Source organism: Mesoplodon densirostris, chromosome 19 (genome assembly GCF_025265405.1).
Source record: "Mesoplodon densirostris isolate mMesDen1 chromosome 19, mMesDen1 primary haplotype, whole genome shotgun sequence".
In the NCBI taxonomy this organism is placed as follows: Eukaryota; Metazoa; Chordata; class Mammalia; order Artiodactyla; family Ziphiidae; genus Mesoplodon; species Mesoplodon densirostris.
The window spans coordinates 14,614,805-14,636,237 of record NC_082679.1 but is presented as its reverse complement, the minus strand read 5'-3'; the positions used below and the strand labels follow the sequence as shown (position 1 = coordinate 14,636,237).

At 37.7% G+C, this 21,433-nt stretch overlaps 1 protein-coding gene across 1 annotated transcript in view; it reads left to right on the top strand.

Annotated features, from left to right (window-relative positions):
- Positions 1–21,433, top strand: part of LOC132479593 (zinc finger protein 420-like) — a 41,987-nt gene that overhangs the window by 5,994 nt on the left and 14,560 nt on the right. Inside the window, 1 exon segment of the mRNA XM_060083133.1 lies at positions 6,038–7,036. Coding sequence (XP_059939116.1) covers positions 6,038–7,036 — 999 coding nt within the window.

Below are 21,433 nucleotides of genomic sequence, written 5' to 3'. Positions count from 1 at the left end.
TGAAGTTCATCCATGTTGTTATGTGTATTTTACTCAGTACTATACCAGTATTTGGTTGTACCACAATTTGTTTATTCATTATCTGCTGATGGACATTTTTGGTTTTTAGCAATAACAAATTAAGATGCTGTTGACATTTGTTTATAAGTCTTTGAATGAATATATGCTTTCATTTCTTTTGGCCAAATACTGAGCAGTTGAATGCCTGGATTGTATGGTTAAATTTGTAAGATTTAAAATTTAGATTTAGATAAATAAGATTATAAATTTAAATTTGTAAGAAACTATTTTACAGTGTTTCTATACCATTTCACATTTCCACCAGCTGTAAGAGAGGTCTGGATCTTCCATATCTTATGAACAATTGGTACGGTCAATCTTTTTAATTCTGGCCTTTCAAGTAAGTATATAGTGGCATTTTGTTGTGGTTTTAATCTTTTTCTCCATAATAACTAATGACGTTGAGTGTCTTATTTGCTGTCTTCTTGAGTGCAGTATCTTTTAAACTCTTTTGTCTGTTTTATTAGGTTGTTTGTTTTTTTTTTGTTTGTTTGTTTTTTGCGGTACGCGGGCCTCTCACTGTTGTGGCCTCTCCCGTTGCAGAGCACAGGCTCCGGACGCGCAGGCTCAGCGGCCATGGCTCACGGGCCCAGCCGCTCCGTGGCATATGGGACCTTCCCAGACCGGGGCACGAACACGTGTCCCCTGTAGCGGGCTCTCAACCACTACGCCACCAGGGAAGCCCAGGTTGTTTGTTTTCTTATTGAACTTGTAAGTTATTTTTCATATTCTACATTAAAAGAAATCCTTTTTGAATATTCTTTTGTTTACTGTGATTTTTCCTTTCATTCTTGTAGCAGTGTGTTTGGGAGAACAGAAGTTTTGAACTTTGACAAAATCAAGTTTATCCATTTATTCTTCATGAATCTTGGTTTTTGGTGTTGTATCTAAGAATTCTTTGCCTAGCCCAAGGTCACACATTTTTTCCTATTTTCTTACAAAAGTTTTACAGTTTTATGTTTTACATTCAGGTCTCTGATCCATTTTTTAGTTCTTTTTTTTTTTTGCGGTACGCGGGCCTCTCACTGCTGTGGCCTCTCCCGTTGCGGAGCACAGGCTCCAGACGCGCAGGCCCAGCAGCCATGGCTCACGGGTCTAGCCACTCCGCGGCATGTGGGATCTTCCCAGACCGAGGCACGAATCCGCTTCCCCTGCATCGGCGGGCGGACTCCCAACCACTGCGCTACCAGGGAAGCCCTTAGTTCATTTTTGTTTATCAAAGTATGGATTCTTTTTTGGCATATGGATATCCCAATTGTTCCTGCATCATTTCTTGAAAAGACATTTCTTTTCATTTCTTGAAAAGACTATCCTTTCTTCACTCTATTGCCTTTGAAATGATGAAAGTAAGTTTTTCATATATGTATGGATCTATTTCTGATCATCAGTTCCATTAATTGACATGTCTTGACACATCAACTTGCTGATTAGTGTATCTTCATAAGTCTTATAATTAAGTAGTGTTATTTAGTCCTTGTACAGTGTTCTTTTCAAAGTTGTTTTGACTATTCTAGGTCCTTTGCATTTCCCTATAAATTTTAGGATCAGCTTGTCAATTTCATCATAGACCACAAAAAAGTCTGCTGGGATTTTTATTGGAATTACATTGAATCTATAAATCAATTCAGGAATAATTATTGACATCTTAACAGTATCAAGTTTTACATTCCATAAACATGATATGTCTCTCCATTTATTTATATCTTTAACTTTTCTCAGCAATGTTTTAGAATTTATAGTGTACAGGTCTTACATATCTTTTGTGAGACATATCCCTATGTCCTATTTTTGATACTACTTTAAATTGTATTTTTAAAAATTTAATTCCTGAGTGTTGGCTCATATTTACATATTGGTTGTATATACTTCAGCCTTGCTAAACTCAATTACTATTTTCTAGTAGCTGTTTTATAGTTTACATTTGCCTTTCTACACATATGATTAAGTAATCTATGATTAAGGACATTTTGTTTCTTAATTTTTCTCCTGCATGCCTTTATTTTTTGATTTATTGCACTGCCTGGAACCTCTAGTCCAATGTTCAGTAGAAGTGGTGAGGGCATAACTTTTTATTGTTCTGATCATATGTGATAGGCATAATTCTCTCACAGTTGGATATGGTGTTAGCTGTGGGTTTTTTGCAGATGATCTTTATTAGGATAAGTTCTTTTTATGAGGGATGGATGTGGCTTTTATTAAATGCTTTTTAAAAAAAAATTTTAGACGTGATCCATATGGGTTTTTAAATTTTTATTTTGTTAATATAATAAATTATATTGATGAAATTTTCAAATATTAAACCAATCTTGTATTCCTGGGATTGATCATCGCTATGGTCTGAATGTTTCTACCCCCAGTATTATACTGAAATCCAAACCCCCAAAGATGATGGCATTAGGAGGGAAAGGCTTTGGGAGATGCTTAGGTCATGAAGGTGGAGCACTCATGAGTGGAATTAGTGTTCTTATTAAGAGTTGCCACAGAGATTACTCACCCCTTACACCATATGAGGATGCATTGAGAAGGCACTGGCTATGAACCAGGAAGAAGGCCTTCACCAGAATATGACCATACTGGTCCCTTGATCTTGGACTTCTCAGCCTCTGGAACTGTGAGAAATAAATTTCTGTTGTTTATAAGCTACCCAGTCTTTATTTTTTGTTATAGTAGCCCAAAAGGACTAAGACAGGCATTACGTATTACCTTTTATATATATTGATGGATTCTGTTAGTTAAGATAGTGTTTAGTATTTTGCATATATGTTTACAAGGTTTTATAGTGTGTAATTTTCACTTCTTATACTGTTTTTCACCTGTTTGGTATCAGAGTAACTAGCTGCATAGACTGATTCACTCTTCAATTTTCTGGAATAGTTTGTTTAGAACTGGTAGTACTTCTTCACTAGATATTTGAAACAGTTCACCAGTGATACTGCCTGTGCTTGGAATTTTCTTTGTGGGAAGGTTTTCAAATTGTTTACTAGGTATAGTGTTGCTGCACTGATTTATATCCTTCTCATGCATGTGTTGTTGTTGGTAAGACTGAATGTTGTACTAATCTATACCCAAATACCAAATTAGGAAATCTTCTGGCTGTTTTTGTCCCAGCATTCCCCCCGTTGCTTTCCAGTTTGGCAGTGCTCCCTCTCATTGTTCTTATAGCCAGAAACATTGTGGAGTTTCTGTTGGAATTTTTGTAGCCCACGCTTACCCCACAATAACTGGGATCTGCCCTTGAAGCAAGGACATGAGAGTGAGTTAAGCAAGAAACTCAGCTCAGTCTGGGTTGTTTTGTAAAGTCTGGTTCCTTTCCAAAGCCCTCCTGCTTTTATTTACAGCCCTTATGTAGTTAATTTTTGTATTTTGTCAAGTGTTAATAGTTGAAATCAGAGAGGGGGCAGGCTGTAGGAACTTCATGCTACCATACTGGAACTAGAACTTCTTCAAATAAGGAGTTATTTAATGATGAGAAATAATTTTTTTCTCTTGTATCATTGCTGATTCATTGCTTTTTATTGCATGGTTTATTATCTGTCACAGTCATTTTTATGCTACTGTCTTTTTAGTTTTGGCCAGTCAAAACTCTCCAAGCCTTTGAATTCTTCCTCTCTTTTTGGCATAAGATTTCTAGGGTTATGCCTGCTGGCGTCCTAAATTTTCCCTTTGTCCAGTTATGCTGTATCCATATGTTAGATCTAGATATTGAGAAATTACAATATAGGTGTTGAAATATGCTTATGACACTTCTTAACTTTTTCCTGGCAGCTTTTTTTCTGTTTATTCTGTAGCATCTGGTTGGTTTAGGCTTTCTCTTCTGTGTTCAATTTTAATAAATTTTCCTAGAAAGTTATCCATACTTTCAAAAGTATTCACATAGTACCCTTGTAATTTAAATAAATTCCTCTGTGGTTCTTTTTTTTTTTTAAGATTAATTATTTATTTATTTTGGGCTGTGTCGGGTCTTAGTTGTGGCATATAGGATCTTCCGTTGCGGCACACAGGTTCTTTGTTGAGGCATGCAGGGTTCTCTCTAGTTGTGGCGTGCAGGCTCCAGAGCACATGGGCTCAGTAGTTGTGGCACGTGGGCCCAAGGGCGCGTGGGCTCTGTAGTTGTGGTGCACGGGCTCCACAGCGCGTGGGCTCCATAGTTGCAGCAGACGGTCTCTCTAGTTGTGGCACGTGGGCTCAGTAGTTGCAGTGCGTGGGCTTAGTTGCCCTGCAGCACGTGGGATCTCAGTTCCCCGACAAGGGATCGAACCCGCATCCCCTGCATTGGAAGGCAGATTCTTAACCACTGGACCACCAGGGAAGTCCCCCTCTGTGGTTCTTGTTTTCCTCTTTTCTTATTTTTATTTGTTTTTAACTGTCTTTAATTGGTTTATCTAATATTTCTTATAATGATTTTTTAAAGCACCAGCTCTTTATTTGTTAATGTTACTGTTTTCTAACTCATTATGTTCTCCTTTTATCTTTATTTTTATGCCTCCCTCTATTTTGTTGTTTATTTTCTACATATTAGGCTTTGATCCTCAACTCACCTTTTTTTTTTTTTTTTTTTTTTTGCGGTATGCGGGCCTCTCACCGCTGCGGCCTCTCCCACCGCGGAGCACAGGCTCCGGATGTGCAGGCCCAGCGGCCATGGCCCACGGGCCCAGCTGCCCCACAGCACGTGGGATCCTCCCGGACCGGGGCACGAACCCGTGGCCCCCGCATCGGCAGGCGGACCCCCAACCACTGCGCCACCAGGGCAGCCCTCAACTCACCTTTTTTACAGAGATAATTATTTTAAGTTTTGAGCTCTCTGCATGGTGAAATTGAATGCCCAAGATTCTGATATGTGCTTATTTTCTGTGTAGTCCATTTACTAGAACTCTTTTATTTCCGTTTTTTCTTTCCATAGTGATCTAGCATTTTTGGAGAGGGCATTTCCATTTCCAGATAAAGAGCTTTTGGTTTTCTAATATTTAGTAATTTCTATTGTTACTCAATTTTGAAGAGTGTTGTTAATATTATTTCAACTTTTTGTACACATACCATACTCTAGTTACAAGAAGATTTTTTTTTGCCCTCAACTCATAGCTCCCTCATTAAACACTTTGGATTTTGCTCAAGATTACTTCATACAGATTTTTATCATTCAGCCCACAACTGCCAATTCTTTTTAATATAATTCTTGGCATTCTTCTAGACTCTTCTATATAATTCAAATTCCCTCTTTTGCCCAAAGTCCCTAAGTGTTCAAAATACCATACAACTGGTATACCTGGTATATGTCAGAGAATTGATGGACATACTTTTCTGAGGATGACCAGAATGGTTGGCCTTGTTTAAAAGGGAAAGCTAGAGAGGACCTGAGAAAAGATATGAAGGAATGAAACAGGTTGAACATATGTAAGGATCATAAATAATAAAGTGTCAGGGGAGGAATAACTAAGTAAAGACTCTCAGTATCTTAATGTGTTATGAAGAACAAATAAAAGCACACGTGGCTATGCATAGGAGGGAAAGAGTCACAGTGGCAGAAATCTGTATTTTTAGGGGAATTGTAATTGAAGAATGATCAGGTCTAATTGCTTTTTTAAATTTTATATGTGTATATATTTATATTTTAGATGGAAGTGGTATTTAGAGCTGGCTGATACTGGCTCTCTAGGGACAAGATTTTACTTATCATCCCTAAGTCCAGGTTCAATTACGTTACACTGATAGCTTGGAATTGCCTGTGGTGGGAGTATTTACACCATAGACATTGGCAAACACTACAAATCAGGGCTAGATGTGTTCTGTGCGTGTCTTTGTTTACCAGTGCTCTACTGCATAAATTTACTTTTTCTGAGCCCTCCTTTTAAATTTTCAAGTTTTATAACTGTATTTTAGAGTTCTTTAAACCATCTCTAATGGGTGAAATTTTCAATTTTCTCTTAATTCTATAAAATGTTTTGTGGTCAAAGAAACTTTTTTTTCCTATTTGTTTTAGGTTTGGACTCAAGATATGAAATAATCAGGAATGGAAAAACATACATTTATACAAAACGTTCATCTCTTACTCTACATCACAGAATTGATAATGGAGAGAAACCATATGAATGTAAGGAATGTGGGAAGGCCTTTAGTCGTCATACAGACCTAAGAGTACATCAAATAATTCATACTGGTGAGAAACCATATGAATGTAAAGAATGTGGCAAGGCCTTTTGTCGTCATACAGACCTAAGAGTACATCAAATAATTCATACTGGTGAGAAACCATATGAATGTAGGCAATGTGGCAAGGCCTTTAGTCGTCTTACAGACTTTAAAGTACATAAGAGAATTCATACTGGTGAGAAACCCTATGAATGTGAAGAATGTGGGAAGGCTTTTAGTCGTGCCTCAAACCTTGCTCAACATGGAAGAGTTCATACTGGTGAGAAATCCTATGGCTGTAAGGAATGTGGGAAGGCCTTTAGTGACACTGGAACACTTAGAATACATCAGAGAATTCATACTGGTGAGAAACCCTATGAATATAAGGAATGTGGGAAGGCCTTTACTCAAGCCTCAAACCTTATACAACATGACAGGATTCATACTGGTGAAAAACCCTATGAATGTAAAGATTGTGGGAAGGCTTTTAGTCATGCTTCACATCTTGTTAGACATGAGAGAATTCATACTGGTGAGAAACCCTATGAATGTAAGGAGTGTGGAAAGACTTTTAGGAGTAGCCATCAACTTACTATACACCACAGATTTCATACTGGTGAGAAACCCTATGAATGTAAGGCATGTGGGAAGGCGTTTAGTGTGTATGGACGCCTTACTCGACATCAGAGTATTCACAGTGGTGAGAAACCTTTTGAGTGTAACAAATGCGGGAAGTCCTTTAGGCTCAGTTCAAGCCTTAAAGTACATCAGAGTATTCACACTGGTGAAAAACCCTTTGAATGCCATAAATGCAGGAAGTCCTTTAGACTTAGTTCAATGCTTAAGGTACATCACAGAATTCATACTGGAGAGAGACTTTATGGGATATATGTATAGTAGACAGTGGAATTATACCACTTGAGAAACAATTTAAATGAAGAGAATATGAGAAGGATTTTACATGGTTTGGTTCTTATAAAGCATCAAATAATTTAGGCTGGCAGGAACTCCTTGGAATTTAAACAATGTTTTAAGTTTTTCAGTTATAATCCAAATACTGTTCACCTTCAGAGAATTTATACTGTACTTTACATTAGAAAGTCTTTTATGGCATTCCCCCTTTTTCACTATTCACTGAGTGCCCAGACTCTTTGGCCAAGGTTGCAAGGCAGATAAGTACCACCAAGAAAAAGACCAATGCATCATTTGAGGTCATGAAGAATAGTAAAAATACACCCCAGGATCAAGTAGAACAGTGTTTACTTATAGCAAGAGAGGAGATAGGATGCACAAGATCTAGTTCCTTGCAATGTGTCAGTAACCCATAGCCAGCCGGTCAACTTCACATCTGACAACGGCAGTATAGCTGCACACAGCCCACTTTGTTCTGCAGTGGCAGGACACAAACTCCTTCCCTGTGGGGTGTGACATCCAGAAAACTGGGGGTGTGCCTGAGTGCCACTAACACCCGTGATTAAGCAGAACAAAGGAGTACGCATTGAGTCTGACACAGAGATAGCTATTCATGGCAGTAAGTCCAGCAGAGGCTTGAGGGTTCTGTATTTTTTGGTAAAGAAGTATGCAGCCCCAACAAGGACCATCTTTTTTTCCCACCAGCTTTACTGAAGTATGATTGACAAAGAAAATAAATTTAAGGCATACAAGTGGTGCTAAAGGGGAATGTTTGGCTATAAATGCTTATATTAAAAAACAAAAGAGGTCTCAAATTAACAACCTAACTTTACAGCTTAAGGAACTAGAAAAAGAACAAACAACACAAAGCTAGCAGAAGGAGAAATAAAGAATAGAGCAGTGATATATGAAATAAGAACAGAATAACAGAGAAAATCTTAAAACCAGAAGTTCTTCAAAAAGATCAACAAAATTGGCAAAACTTTAGTTAAATGAGCTAAGAAAAAATGGAGGAAACTCAAATTACTAAAATCAAAAGTGAAAGTGGGTAAATTAACTATACTTGAATTTTTTAAAAGTTGTACTACAAAATTAAAAAATAAATTCACACACAAAAAAGTGTAAGTGGGGAGACATTACTACCAATTATACAGAAATAAAGGGATTGTGAGAGTACTATGAACAATTGTATGCCAAAAATTGGATAGCCTAGGTGAAATGGACAAATTCCTAGAAACATAAAACCATGGAGTTAAACATGAATAAATAGAAAACCTGAATAGACTGGTAACTACTCTATAAGTAGTAAGGAAATTGACTCAGTCACAAAAAAAATCTCCCAATAGGGAGTTCACTGGCGGCCTAGTGGTTAGGATTCCGGGCTTTCACTGCCGTGGCCTGGGTTCATTCCCTGGTTGGAGAACTAAGATCCTGCAAGCCATGCAGCATGGCCAAAAAAATACCTCCCAACAAAGAAAAGTCCTGGATCTGGTGGCTTCACTGGTGAATTTAAACAAGAACTAATACTAATCTTTCTCAAACTTTTCAAAAAAGTTGAAGAGGAGGGAATACTTCCTAACTGATTCTTTGAGACCAGCACCACCCTGTTACCAAAGCTACTCAAAAACATTGCAAGAAAGAAAACTACAGAACGTTGTCTCTTATGATCATTGATTAAAAAATCCTTAACAGAGTACTAGCAAACAATTCAGCAGCATATTAAAAGAATTATACAAAATGACCAAATGGGATTTATTCCTGAAATGCAAGGATGGTTCATCATGAAAGTTCACCAATGTAATATGTCGCATCAACAAAATGAAGGAAGAAAATGATCATCTCAATTAATGCAGAAAAAGCATTTGACAGAATTCAACACCCTTTTATGATAAAAACACTCAACAAAATAGGAACAGAAGGAAATCATCTCAATCATAACAAAAGCTATATATGAAACTATCTCCACAAAATAAAAGCTATATGAAACCCACAGCAAACATAATACTAGATAAACGTCAAGATTTTATCTAATATCAGGAAACAAGACAAGCATGCCTGCTTTCACCACTTCTATTCAACGTAGTACTGGAAGTTCTCAGCAGATTAATTATGCAAGAAAAATAAAGGCATCCAAATTCGAAAGGAAAAAGTAAAATCATCTCTGTTTATAGGTGACATGATGTTATATGTAGAAAACCCTCAGGACTCCATAAGAAAGCTGTTAGATCTAATAAATCAGCAAAGTTTCAGGATGCAAAGTCAACATGTAAAAATCAATTGCATTTCTATACACTAACAATGAACAATATGAAAAGGAAATTTCAAAAACAAGTCCATTTACAATAGCATCAAAAAGAATGAAATAGTGGAATTAACCAAGGAAGTAAAAGGTTTGTACAATGAAAGCTACAAAACATTGCTGAAAGAAACCATAGAAGACATAAATAAATGGAAACACATCCCATGTTCATGGATTAGAAGACTTAATGTTATTAAAATGCCAGTACTAATGAAAGCAATCTACAGATTCAATGCAATTCCTATCAAAATCCCAATGATGTTTTTGGCAGAAATACAAAAACCCACCCTAAAATTCATATGGAATCTCAAAGGACTGCCAGTAGCCATAACAATCTTGAACAAATCTGGAGGACTCACACTTCTTGATTTCAAAACTTACTACAAAGCACCAGTAATCAAAACAGTGTGGTACTTGCATAAAGACAGACATATCAACAAATGGAATAGAACAGAGAGCCGACAAGTAATCCCTTATGTATATGGTTAAGTGATTTTTGAGAAGGCTGCCAAGACCATTCAATGAGGAAAGCACTATTTTTCCACAACTGGAACTGGGAAAACTGGATATCTACATGCAAAAGAATGAAGCTGGACCCTTGCCTAACACCATGTACAAAAACTATCTCAAAACAGATTGAGGACCTAAACATAAGACCTAAAACAGTAGAACGTTTAGAATAGAACAGGACAAAAGCCTCATGACATTGGATTTGGCAGCATTTTCTTGGATATTACACCAAAGACACAGGTAGCAAAAGAATGTAAGACAAATTGGACTTGATGAAAATTTAAAATACTTTTGTATCAAAGGACACTATCCACTTCAAATAATATCATTGAAACTAATGGAATATCATTTTCAATAGATTATTTTTGGAAATTACTTTTCTATAACTACACATCTTCATTAGACGAGGATGTGTAGGTCATTGTCACCTGAAGCAAAAAAAAAAAGACACTATCCACAGAGTAAAAAGGGAGTCTACAGAATGGGGGGAAATAGGGCTTCCCTGGTGGCACAGTGGTTAAGAATCTGCCTGCCAATGCAGGGGACACAGGTTTGAGCCCTTGTCCAGGAAGATCCCGCATGCTGCAGAGCAGCTAAGCCCGCGTGCCACAACTACTGAGCCTGTGCTCTAGAGCCCGCGAGCCACAACTACTGAGCCTGCGTGCTACAACTACTGAAGCCTGTGCACCTAGAGCCCATGCTCCACAGCAAGAGAGGCCACTGCAATGAGAAGCTCGTGCACTGCAACAAAGAGTAGCCCCCACTCGCTGCAACTAGAGAAAGCTTGCGCACAGCAACAAAGACCCAATGCAGCCAAAAATAAATAACTAAAATGTATTTTAAAAAATAGAATGGGGGAAAATATTTGCAAATCATATGTCTGTTAAGCAATTATATCTAAAACTCAACAACAACAACATAAAAACAAAAATGAGCAAAGGACTTGAACAGACATTTCTCCAAAGAAGATACATGAATGGGGAATAAGCATATGAAAATATGCTTAATATCAATAATCATTAAGGAAATGCAAATGAAAACTACAATGAGATACCACCTCACATCTACTAAAATGGCTACTATTGAAAAAAAAAACTACAGGAAAGAACAGTGTTGGAAAGGATGTAGAGAAATTGGAACTCTTCTGCACTATTGGTAGGAATGTAAAGTGGTATCACCATTGTGGGAAACAGAATGTAGGTTCCTCAAAAGATTAAAAATAGAATTATATATGATCCAGCAATTCCACTTGTGCATATACTTGAGGTCAGGGTCTTTAAGAGCTAGTTATACACTCATGTTCATAGCAGCATTGTTCACCTTAGCTGAAATGTGGAGGAAACCCAAGTGTCCATAAGACAAATGTATATACATACAGTGGAATGTTATTCAGCCTTCAAAAAGGAAATTCAGTAATATGCTAAACAAAGATGAACCTTGAGGACATTCTGGTAAATGAATTGTCACAAAAGGCAAATATTGAATGATTCCACTTATGTGAGGTACTTAGTCAAAAATCATAGTAAAAAAAATCAAAAATCATTGTAATGATGGTTGCCAGTGACTGGGGGGGAGGGGAGAGTGGGGAATTATTGATTAATAAGTATAGAGTTTTAGTGTTACAAAATGAAGAGTTATGGGGTTCAGTGGTGGTGATAACTACACACAATGTCAATATATATAATACCACTGAAATGTATATTTAAAAATGGTTAAGATGGGAATTTTTATGTGTATTTTAAAACAACATAACAAAAATTTACAGACTGGGTAGCTTATTTTTTCATAGTTCTGGAAACTGGAAAATCAAGATGTCATCAGGTTTGGTTTCTCCCGAGGCTTCTCTCCTTGGCTTGCAGATGGCTGCCTTCTCACTGTGTACTCACATGGCCTTTTCTCTCTGTGTGTGCGCAACTCTGGTATCTCTCTGTATGTCATAATCTTGTTATAGGGACATTAGTAAGATTGGATTAGGGTCCACCAAATGGCCTCATGTTAATTTAATTACCTCTTTTAAGCCCTGTATCCAAACACAGTCTCATTCTAAGGTCGGGGTGGGGAGGGTTAGGGTTTCGATATGTGAATTTTGCGGAGGCATATTTAAGTTCATAATGCTAGTCAAACTGATAAAGCAAGGCCTCAGGCATATAAAAAACTATTTGTAGGCAAAATATGCCAAGGGATCAGAGGTTATTTCCCAGAAGCTGTCAAGGTCAGTCCTTTCTTAGAATGTACAGGATTTGGGCAAACCAAGGCTGAGGTGCTAACCCCTTACTACAAGCCATGCAAGCACTAATCCAAAGAAAGCTGATTAAGAAAATAAGGATAACTCGAGATAAAGGGGGATAAAAAGGTGAGCTCATCAGAAATGCACAACAATTTAAAATTTTGTGTAAATAACGTAACTTTATATGAGGTAAAAAATGATGACACAAAGGAGAAATAGAAAAATTGGCAATTATAGTGGAGGACTTGAATCCACCTCTCTTAATACAGAGAGAACACGTAAACAAAAAAGTAAAGAGAATATCTGAGTAACATGATGAATGAACTTGACATATATAGAATATCATACCCAATAATGACTGAACACACAATATTTTCCTGTGCATATGAAACAACATAAAAATTGATCATGTGGTCGAGCCATAAATTTCAAGGCATTTTAAAAGATTAGAATTGTTCAGATCATGTCCTCGGAGTAGAAAGGATCTTATATCTTAAAGGGTTTTATCTACAAAAAATTTTTCTTAATGTTGAAGTATTGAAAACTTTCCCCCTGAGATTCGACATGAGACAGGATGTCCATAGTCACCATTACTACTCAATATGGTATTGGCAAGCTTAGCCAGTGCAAAGGGCAAGTAGAAGAGACTTAAAGGTTGGAAAGGAAAAAATAAAATTGTCATTATGTGTAGATAGAGTATCTAAAAGAATTTCAGGCAGCTTAGAATGAATATGAAATTAGTAAGGTTGCTGGCTATAATGTCAGTATTTTAAAAATTGTATATATGTACCAGCAACAAACACTTTTAAATGTTATTTTTAACTATAGTTTACAATAGTATAAAAAAAATCAAATACCTAGCAATAAATCGAGCAAAAGACATGCAAAACTTCTACACAGAAAATTATGAACTGTATTGAGATGAAGTAATACCTAAATAAAGAATATATACTGTGTTTGTGGATTGGGAGACTCTTGAAATAATTTCAGTTCTCTGCAATCTGAGTTGTATATTTATTGCACACTATCCCCTCAAAATACCATCAGGCTCTGTGTGTGTATGTGTGTGTGTGTGTGTAACAAACTGATTCTAAAATACACTTGAAATTGCAAAGGACCAAGAACAGGTACGACAAATTTCAAGAAGCAGGAGGAGAAAGAGGGGAGGAACAAGAGCAACAACAACAAAACTGAAGGACTTGTACTAGCAGGCATCAACTCTCACTATCCATTATGGCCTTGGAATTATCCATGTGGCCTTGGTTAAGGGTAGACAAATAGTCAACAGATATAGAGTCCAGAAACAGGCTCACACATGTAAGACAAAGTTAACACTTTGTTATAAATTGGGAAAAGAATCTTTTTCATAAGTATTGCTGGGTGAATTGAATATATGTATGGGAAAAAATCATGATGCCTACTTTACACCTTCCCCACCCCTCATTCGTATGAATTGAACTAAATCTGAGAGATTTAGGGGGAAAAACAGAATATGATACTGGGAGTAGGTAGTAATTTCTTTTTTTTTTTTTGTCAAGTAGTGATTTTTTTAATATAATTTTAGCAAAATATATATATATTGTTGGGAGGTTATCTTACTACATTATAAGGCAGTTTAAGGTAAAAATTATGTCATTTTAGTCTTCGTATCACCTCAAGTACTATGATTGCAGGATCTGGCATGCTGTAGGTAATTAGTAAAGGTCTGATTATTTTATCCCAAGTTCTAGCAATCAAGTTAAGAAAATATCTACAGAGATTCATAACATGCAAGAACATTCAACCTATATTTTTGATAATCAAAAACTGAAAATAAAATTCTAACAGTAGGCAACAGGTTAATTAATTTGGCTCTGCAATATAAAGACAAATATACCATTGTGAATCATAATGATTTTGGTCTGGATTAGTTGCTGAAGAATTAGTGAAGAATGCAGGCTTAAGGTAAGTATACATAAGTTGGAGATGGTATGGTATCTTGTTGAAATTTAGAACATAGGGTCTGTTGTCAGATTTTTAAATTATGAAACTGTTCAGTGTTCATGTCATCTTAGTGCCTTGTTTTTTCATTGATAAATGTAGAATATCACCTACTAAATATGAACATCACCTACTAAATATGAGTATCATGGAGAAAGATACTCTATAAGACACTTACTAGTACTTTATCCTACTATATTAATGTAAGTTAGCTGGTTTTACTGATGTGAAGAATGTTACATGTCCCCAAATTGATTATAAAAAATCTTAATAGTGCTATTCCTGTTACTAAAATTTGTGTTTCTCATGCCTGCTATTTCTTATAGTGCCAACACCCCCCAGTCAAATTTAGTAGCAAAGTTTGAAAGTGTGTTTATTATTATTAAAAAAAAATTCTTTTTAATCAGCAAAAGAGTTTTGAAATACAAACCCAACCCACATTGCCTAAGACTATGGCCTTGGCTCAATTAGTAGAACCCAAAACTGTAAGGAGAAAAAGGGAAAAGAGGACTTTTAAAACCCAAATGAGTAAACTTAACTTATTCCAACTGTTATTTATAAACTAATAAGTTTTATATTGAAATACTTGATTCATGACTAGGTTTTAAAATGAAGCTATGAGATCTCTGATTCTATCTTTATGTAAAAATTAATTTGTAAATGAGCTCTTTAATTGGCTTAAAGGAAAGTAAGTGCTTATAAACCAAACATTTCTAAATACAACAAATTAAAGTTTGAAGGGATCACACGATCCAGGACTAATTTTTAATGAGTGAAAACACGTTTAAGTTTGTTGGTTTAATTAATACAGACATGTTTTTAGAGTCATCAATACTAAGTATAATACGTTGAATGTACTAGGTTTACTGAAAGTAAATTCATAATATTTCTGTCAAAATTTATCAGTAAGAAGCGTTGTTATGATAATATTTACATAAATAATAATAGAGATAAATGGAATAGAAGATTTTAGGTGAACTCTTTAGAAATAAGTATGTTTTAGTTTTTCCAGATTTTTGGTAACAAAACTCTAGAAGATGTAATAGGCGTACAGAAAGGGATGCTTTGTGAGGCTTCAGTGTGAGCTTTGCACTTCAGATAAGAGAAGGGAACTCAGCACACCAGGGGAAATGGCACCTGTGTACCTAGTATATTTTTTGTTTTGTTTTTCTTTGCTTTTATTGACATGAATCATTGTTTACTACTCATTATAAAATTTCTAGAAGATCCAACTTTTTTTTTTTTTGGCTGCGCCGTGCTGGCATGCGGGATCCTAGTTCCCCAGCCAGGAATTGAATCTGCGTGTCCCCCTTACCCCCCATCTCCATCCCCGCAGTGGAAGCTCGGAGACTTAACCACTGGATCGCCAGGGAAGTGCCCAATACAACTTTTTTTGATCAAAGAAAACTGCATTTCTAGTAGATGTGGACACATTCACAAGTATCCCTGAAGCTTTGAACCTTGTTGAATTCTTTAAGGAGGGCTGGAGAAACAGTTTTCCTCAGCAAACTGCCTAAAATCTCCATTGTTAACTGCTTCTGCTTCCAGTCTACAGCTCCACATATCTGATTCTGGTTCCTCAAAAATAAGTAATAGGTTTTCAAAATGATTTAGGAGCATTAGGAATTTCTATGCTTGAGACATTATCCCTGTGGTAGAAGCCTATGTTGGGAAAAGATCTTGAAATCAACTTAATGCATCTGTCTGTTGTCTTGTTCATTCCATTGCAGTTGAGATAGAAAATGTTATGAAACTTACTCAATATCCCCTTTTAGTCCCAGGTGGTTTTTTCCAATTCCAGAAATTACTGGGGCCCCTGAGTCTCAGATTATCTGGTTCTCAAGGAAGAAAAATCAACTAGCTGAATGTGATTCTGATGAGATCTAGTTCTCCTGATGTTTAACATGACCTGATGATGTATGCCCATTCCAGAAAAGAGAATCACCATAGATGCAGCAGTTCTGTGAATATCTTGTGGGAGGAGAATATCTATTATTTATTGTTGGTTTTTTTCCTTTTATATTTAAACTAGTAAAAGGGTAAAAGAAAAAGAATTGGCATAAAATAAGAAAGGAGTGGGCTTCTCTTTAGCTTTGAGTAGAGTTCTTGAAACCTCTATACCCCAGGTGTTCTCTCCTGCAATGATTCCCATTGTGATTGCATTTCAAGACTAGAGCTCCAAAATTATTCTTAAAAAAAATAGTAATTAGTTATGGTAGCACAGCTGAACTCAGAATTTTTATAGTTCTGGTGGAAATTTTAATTAGGAGTCATTAAAAAAATTATTTGGTCATTTTATCTTACCAATCTATCATAAGAAAGTAGTCCAAAATATGCAGAAGTCTTCTGTATAAATATATATTAATATCAGCATTGTTTACAACTACATAATATTGGAAACAACTAAATGCCCCAAAGATTGGGATTGTTAAATAAATAATGAAACACCCCTAATATAATTATTCAGCCATTAAATGTTTGTTAATGTGCTTTTTTTTTTTTTTTTTTTTTTGCGGTACGCGGGCCTCTCACTGTTGTGGCCTCTCCCGTTGCAGAGCACAGGCTCCGGGCGTGCAGGCTCAGCGGCCATGGCTCACGGGCCCAGCCGCTCCAGGGCATGTGGGATCCTCCCGGACCGGGGCAAGAACCTGTGTCCCCTGCATGGGCAGGGGGACTCTCAACCACTGCGTCACCAGGGAAGCCCAATGTGCTTTTTTTAATGAGAAAGTTTTGTTTGTTTTTGTTTGCTTGGGTTTTTTTTCCTATGATACTAAGGGGCAAAGCGGGAGATATTACATACTAAGTACTTGTGCTTCAAAATGCACACCAAAAAATCCGTAGAACACACATACTAGAAAATTCTGGGAAGATGATATAGTAGAAACATCAGGAATCTGTCTCTCCACGTAGACAACAGTTGCACTGCAGAATCTGTCTGGATGTAATGATTTTGGAACTGGAGTCTATTTAAAGGCATGCAACTTACAACTGAAGGCTTGGTTAATTTCAGGGATCTGTGCTCTAAAAATGGTTAAGATGGTAAATTTTATATGTGTATTTTATCACAATAAAAATATTGGAAAAAACATTAAAATATTTGTATTGGTTTTTATTGTACAGGTGTATTATGAATGATTAGTCTCTCCCTGTTTTTTATGTCCACATTTTGAGATACAGTATTCCCCCCTTCAGAGTGGTGGCGCTTTCCATGGTCACATGTATTGTGAAATAATAAATGGAAATCTTCAGAAATAGACAATTCATGTCTTAAATTGTGTGCCATTCTGAGTAGCGTGATGAAATTTCACACCACCTGCTCTGACCTAGTCTGGATACGAATCATCCCTTTGTCCAGAGTACCCTGCCTGTTAAGACACTTTGTAGCCATCTCGAATCGAGAGTCACCGTATCACAGTGCTTGTGTTCAAGTATTAAGTAACCTTTATTTTACTTAATAATGGCCCCAAAATGCAAGAGTAATAATGCTGGCAATTCAGATATACCACAAAGTGCTGCTTTCAAGTGAAAAGATGAAAATTCTCCACATAATAAGGAGAGAAATAAAATCATATTCTGAGGTTGCTAAGATCTGTAATATGGACAAATTTTCCACGCATGAAACTGTGAAGAAGGAAAAAGAAATTCATGCTAGTTTTGTTGTTGCACCTCAAAGACAGAGACTGAACCGAAAGGAAAATGGAGACACAGACGCTGCAGACAGACAAACATTACAGCAACAGTGCATGATAAGCGCTTAGTTAATATGGAAAAGGCATTAAACTTCTACAATAAGATATTTCGAGAGAGAGAAAGACCACATTTACATAACTTTTATTACAGTATATTGTTATAATTGCTCTATTTTATTATGTTATTGCTGTTAATCTCTTACTGAGCTTAATTTATAAACTTTATCATAGATATAGAAAAAAACATAGTATATATAGGGTTCAGTACTGTTCATGGTTTCAGGCATCTACTGGGGGTCTTGGAACATCTCCCCAGAGGATAAGGGGGGACTACTGTAATATTAATTTTTATAATAAAATCACTAAAGAACAAATATTTCATGTTGCTTCCTTCTTTCTCCTGTATTGTAAGGCCTCGATTTTCATGTGTTGTCTTAATATATTTGAGCCTCACAGGGTCTCAAACCCCTAACCATTACATACATATATATAGAAAGTACATATTTGTATATGATAATAACTTCTCCAGAAGGATACACACCAAAATCAAATTGTTGTTGACTTTAAGGTGAGCTGATGTATGACTGGGATACATGTAAGGAAATGTTGCTTATCTTTTATTTAAACATTTTTATGCCTTTTGAATTGTTATGCATTACATATTTCAAATACATAATAGTGGTGACAACTAAAATATGGACATTCTTTGATGATTGACTTTATATTTCCCATTTGCTCAACTTCCTCATGAATCTAAATACATATGGATGTAACCTTGATTCTGCTGATAACACCTTCCCAAATTTTAAGTCTGTGTCCACAATTTATATTACTGTCACACGCCTAAGAAGTGAGATATTTTTCAATGGGATCTCATGACCAGGAATACAAATTAAAGACGTTTCTCCATCTATGGGCTTTTAGGTAGTCAAGCCCACCCATGCATAAAACAACAGGGGGATGAAAATTTTTACTGTAACAAAAAGTTTCTGGTGGGCATAATATTGTGAAATGTGAAAAAGTATTTATTTTCCTAAATTTCTAAGATTTCCTACAGTCGGTGACCTTAAAAAGGACCCAAACTCACTCTCTCCTTTTCTACAATGAGAATACATTACACGGTAGAGTCTCACTTTATCCAGCTTATCCCAACCTGGAAACATGGCTTTGCCACTAAACAGTATAACTTTGTACCTGTTTTGATCTCAGAAGCGTCGACCCTCAAATGGAAATACAGTAAGCACCTGTGATTTCAGGTGTAATGGGAATTTTAGGAAAGATACATACACCCCAACATGCATACACACACAAATACATACACAAACATACAGCATGGTTAGATTATAAACCCAAGTTCAGGTGCTCACCTGTCAAGTGCTCCATAACCCTGGGGGGGGGGGGGTCACATCACTGACTCAACAGGATGAACCCTCACACACAGGCCTGAGCCCTCGGAAAATAAGAGCTCCACCGTCCCCTCCTCACAATTCGCTGGTGCGGTGCCACCAGGACTAGCCTTCCCCTGGCCGTGGGAACCAGTGAGCTCGCCCTCAGCCTGGGGTCAGGCCTCCAGTGGCCCTAGATCTGTGCTGCGCACGCGCAGTCCGGAAGTCACTCCCAGCAGTCTCTCGGCCGGGCCAGGGCGGCAGCTTTGCTTTAGGAATTTTGCTACCCTGTACTGTACCTCCCACAGTCGACGAGGTGTCTTCGACTTCGGGCCTTTTTTCTGTGTCCCTTGTTGCGCGCTGCGCGAGTGGCACCCGTCCGAGGAAGAAACCGGCGTGGGTCGCCGCGGAAACGACTGTGCAGACGTAGCCCGAGCCCGTGGGGGACGCTGAGTGGCGGTGAGGGTGGGATTGCGGTAGGCGCTCAAAGCGTGGACTTTCGGAGTGCAGCCTTGCGAGTCCGCCCGCCCCCTCGGGGCTGTGGGCGCTTGAGCAGCGGGGACGGTGGTTGCAGCCCTGGGAGAAAATCGGGAAGCGTGCATGTTTGTGAGACGCCGTGTTCCGTGCGAAGGGCCGCGGGGTGGTGCCGGGCGGTGAGTCCCCTAGTGAGACTGAGAGGTGCGTGGTTATCCTTGCATGACGGGGACGTAAGATGAGTGTCCTTTATGTGAGCGTGGGTTGCGGCGGATTTGTGGGGAATGTCTCAGAGACCCATGGCCCTAGGTTCTTTGCTGCTTCCTCCACCCTCCTGTCGGGCACATACGACTGCCACGGAGAAATGACTCCAAGGGGGAAACCACATGCTAAGCCCTCGATGAAGGTTTTTGGTAAGAAGGTACAGAATGGCTTTTAGGATGGGAATTTTAGATTAGGGATTGCCCCTGAGTCAGGATTCTAGAAACGAATGGATAGAGAGACTCCAAGAATGGGATTCCTTCCTGGGATTGTTGTTCCTAGGAGTCCTCTGAAGTTCATTTGTATATTTGAGGATGACAGCGTTTCTTGAGCTCTGACGTCAGGAACCTACTGTGAACGCCCTCTTCTTACTTAATTTCGGTTTTATGTATGAGGTCACAGCGGATGCAGCCACGGAGGGTGTATTTTAATACACGCTCAGCGTTGTGGTGACTGATTATTCCCCTGCAGGTTTCAGTAGATAAGAAGTAACGAAAATGTGAGGTTAATTGTGTCTTGTGCTTGCAAATAAAGCGACTGAGCCAGAATTCAAGTGTCCAGAACAGGAGTTCTTAACCAGGGTTCCTTTGTCTGTACTTATGGGTGTAGAGGGGACCACAACCCCCGAAATTTTATAGATAATCGCTGTATATTTGTACATTTCCATTCTTCAAAGGTGTACGCAAGTCAAAAGATTTAGACCTGGGTTTTTATCTAGAATCAAAAATTGTTATACCTTGGGACAGTTTTGTACAAAATTAGTGGCCAAACAGCAGAAACTAACACAACATTGTAAAGCAATTATATGCCAATAAAAAAAAAATTAGTGGCCAGGATAATGAGAATGATTAAGAAACCCACATGACATCCATGAGAAAATATTATGTAGATAATAAAATTTCTGTTTATAAAAATTAGTCATGGTAAGGAAAAATGGCCATGATCTAATGTTAATCATAGTTGTACATAATAGTACCCAAGAAAATTTAAAATTATATATGGCGTTCATTTTTTTTTTTTTTTTTTTTTTTGGTGATACGCGGGCCTCTCACTGTTGTGGCCTCTCCCGTTGCGGAGCACAGGCTCCGGACGCGCAGGCTCAGCGGCCATGGCTCACGGGCCCAGCCGCTCCGTGGCATGTGGGATCCTCCCGGACCGGGGCACGAACCCGTGTCCCCCGCATCAGCAGGCGGACTCTCAACCACTGCGCCACCAGGGAAGCCCTATGGCGTTCATTTTTTAAAACAGAATTTTGTAAAACCCTTTTGCAAGGATTGTATCCAAAATGATATTTTAATAGGTTATTCAGAAGAGAATAGAAAGTGCATAGTCATTTATTGAACACCTTCTGTGTATTCAAAACTTTTCTGCCCATTTTGCATACAACCCTAATCTGCAAAGGCTATTTCCCTTTCTTGTAGTGGAAAAATCTTTATAGTGATATGTATCTGGTTATATCAGTGTGATACAGCGAAAGGATATTCAAGAATAGGTAAGTGGGCCTCCCTGG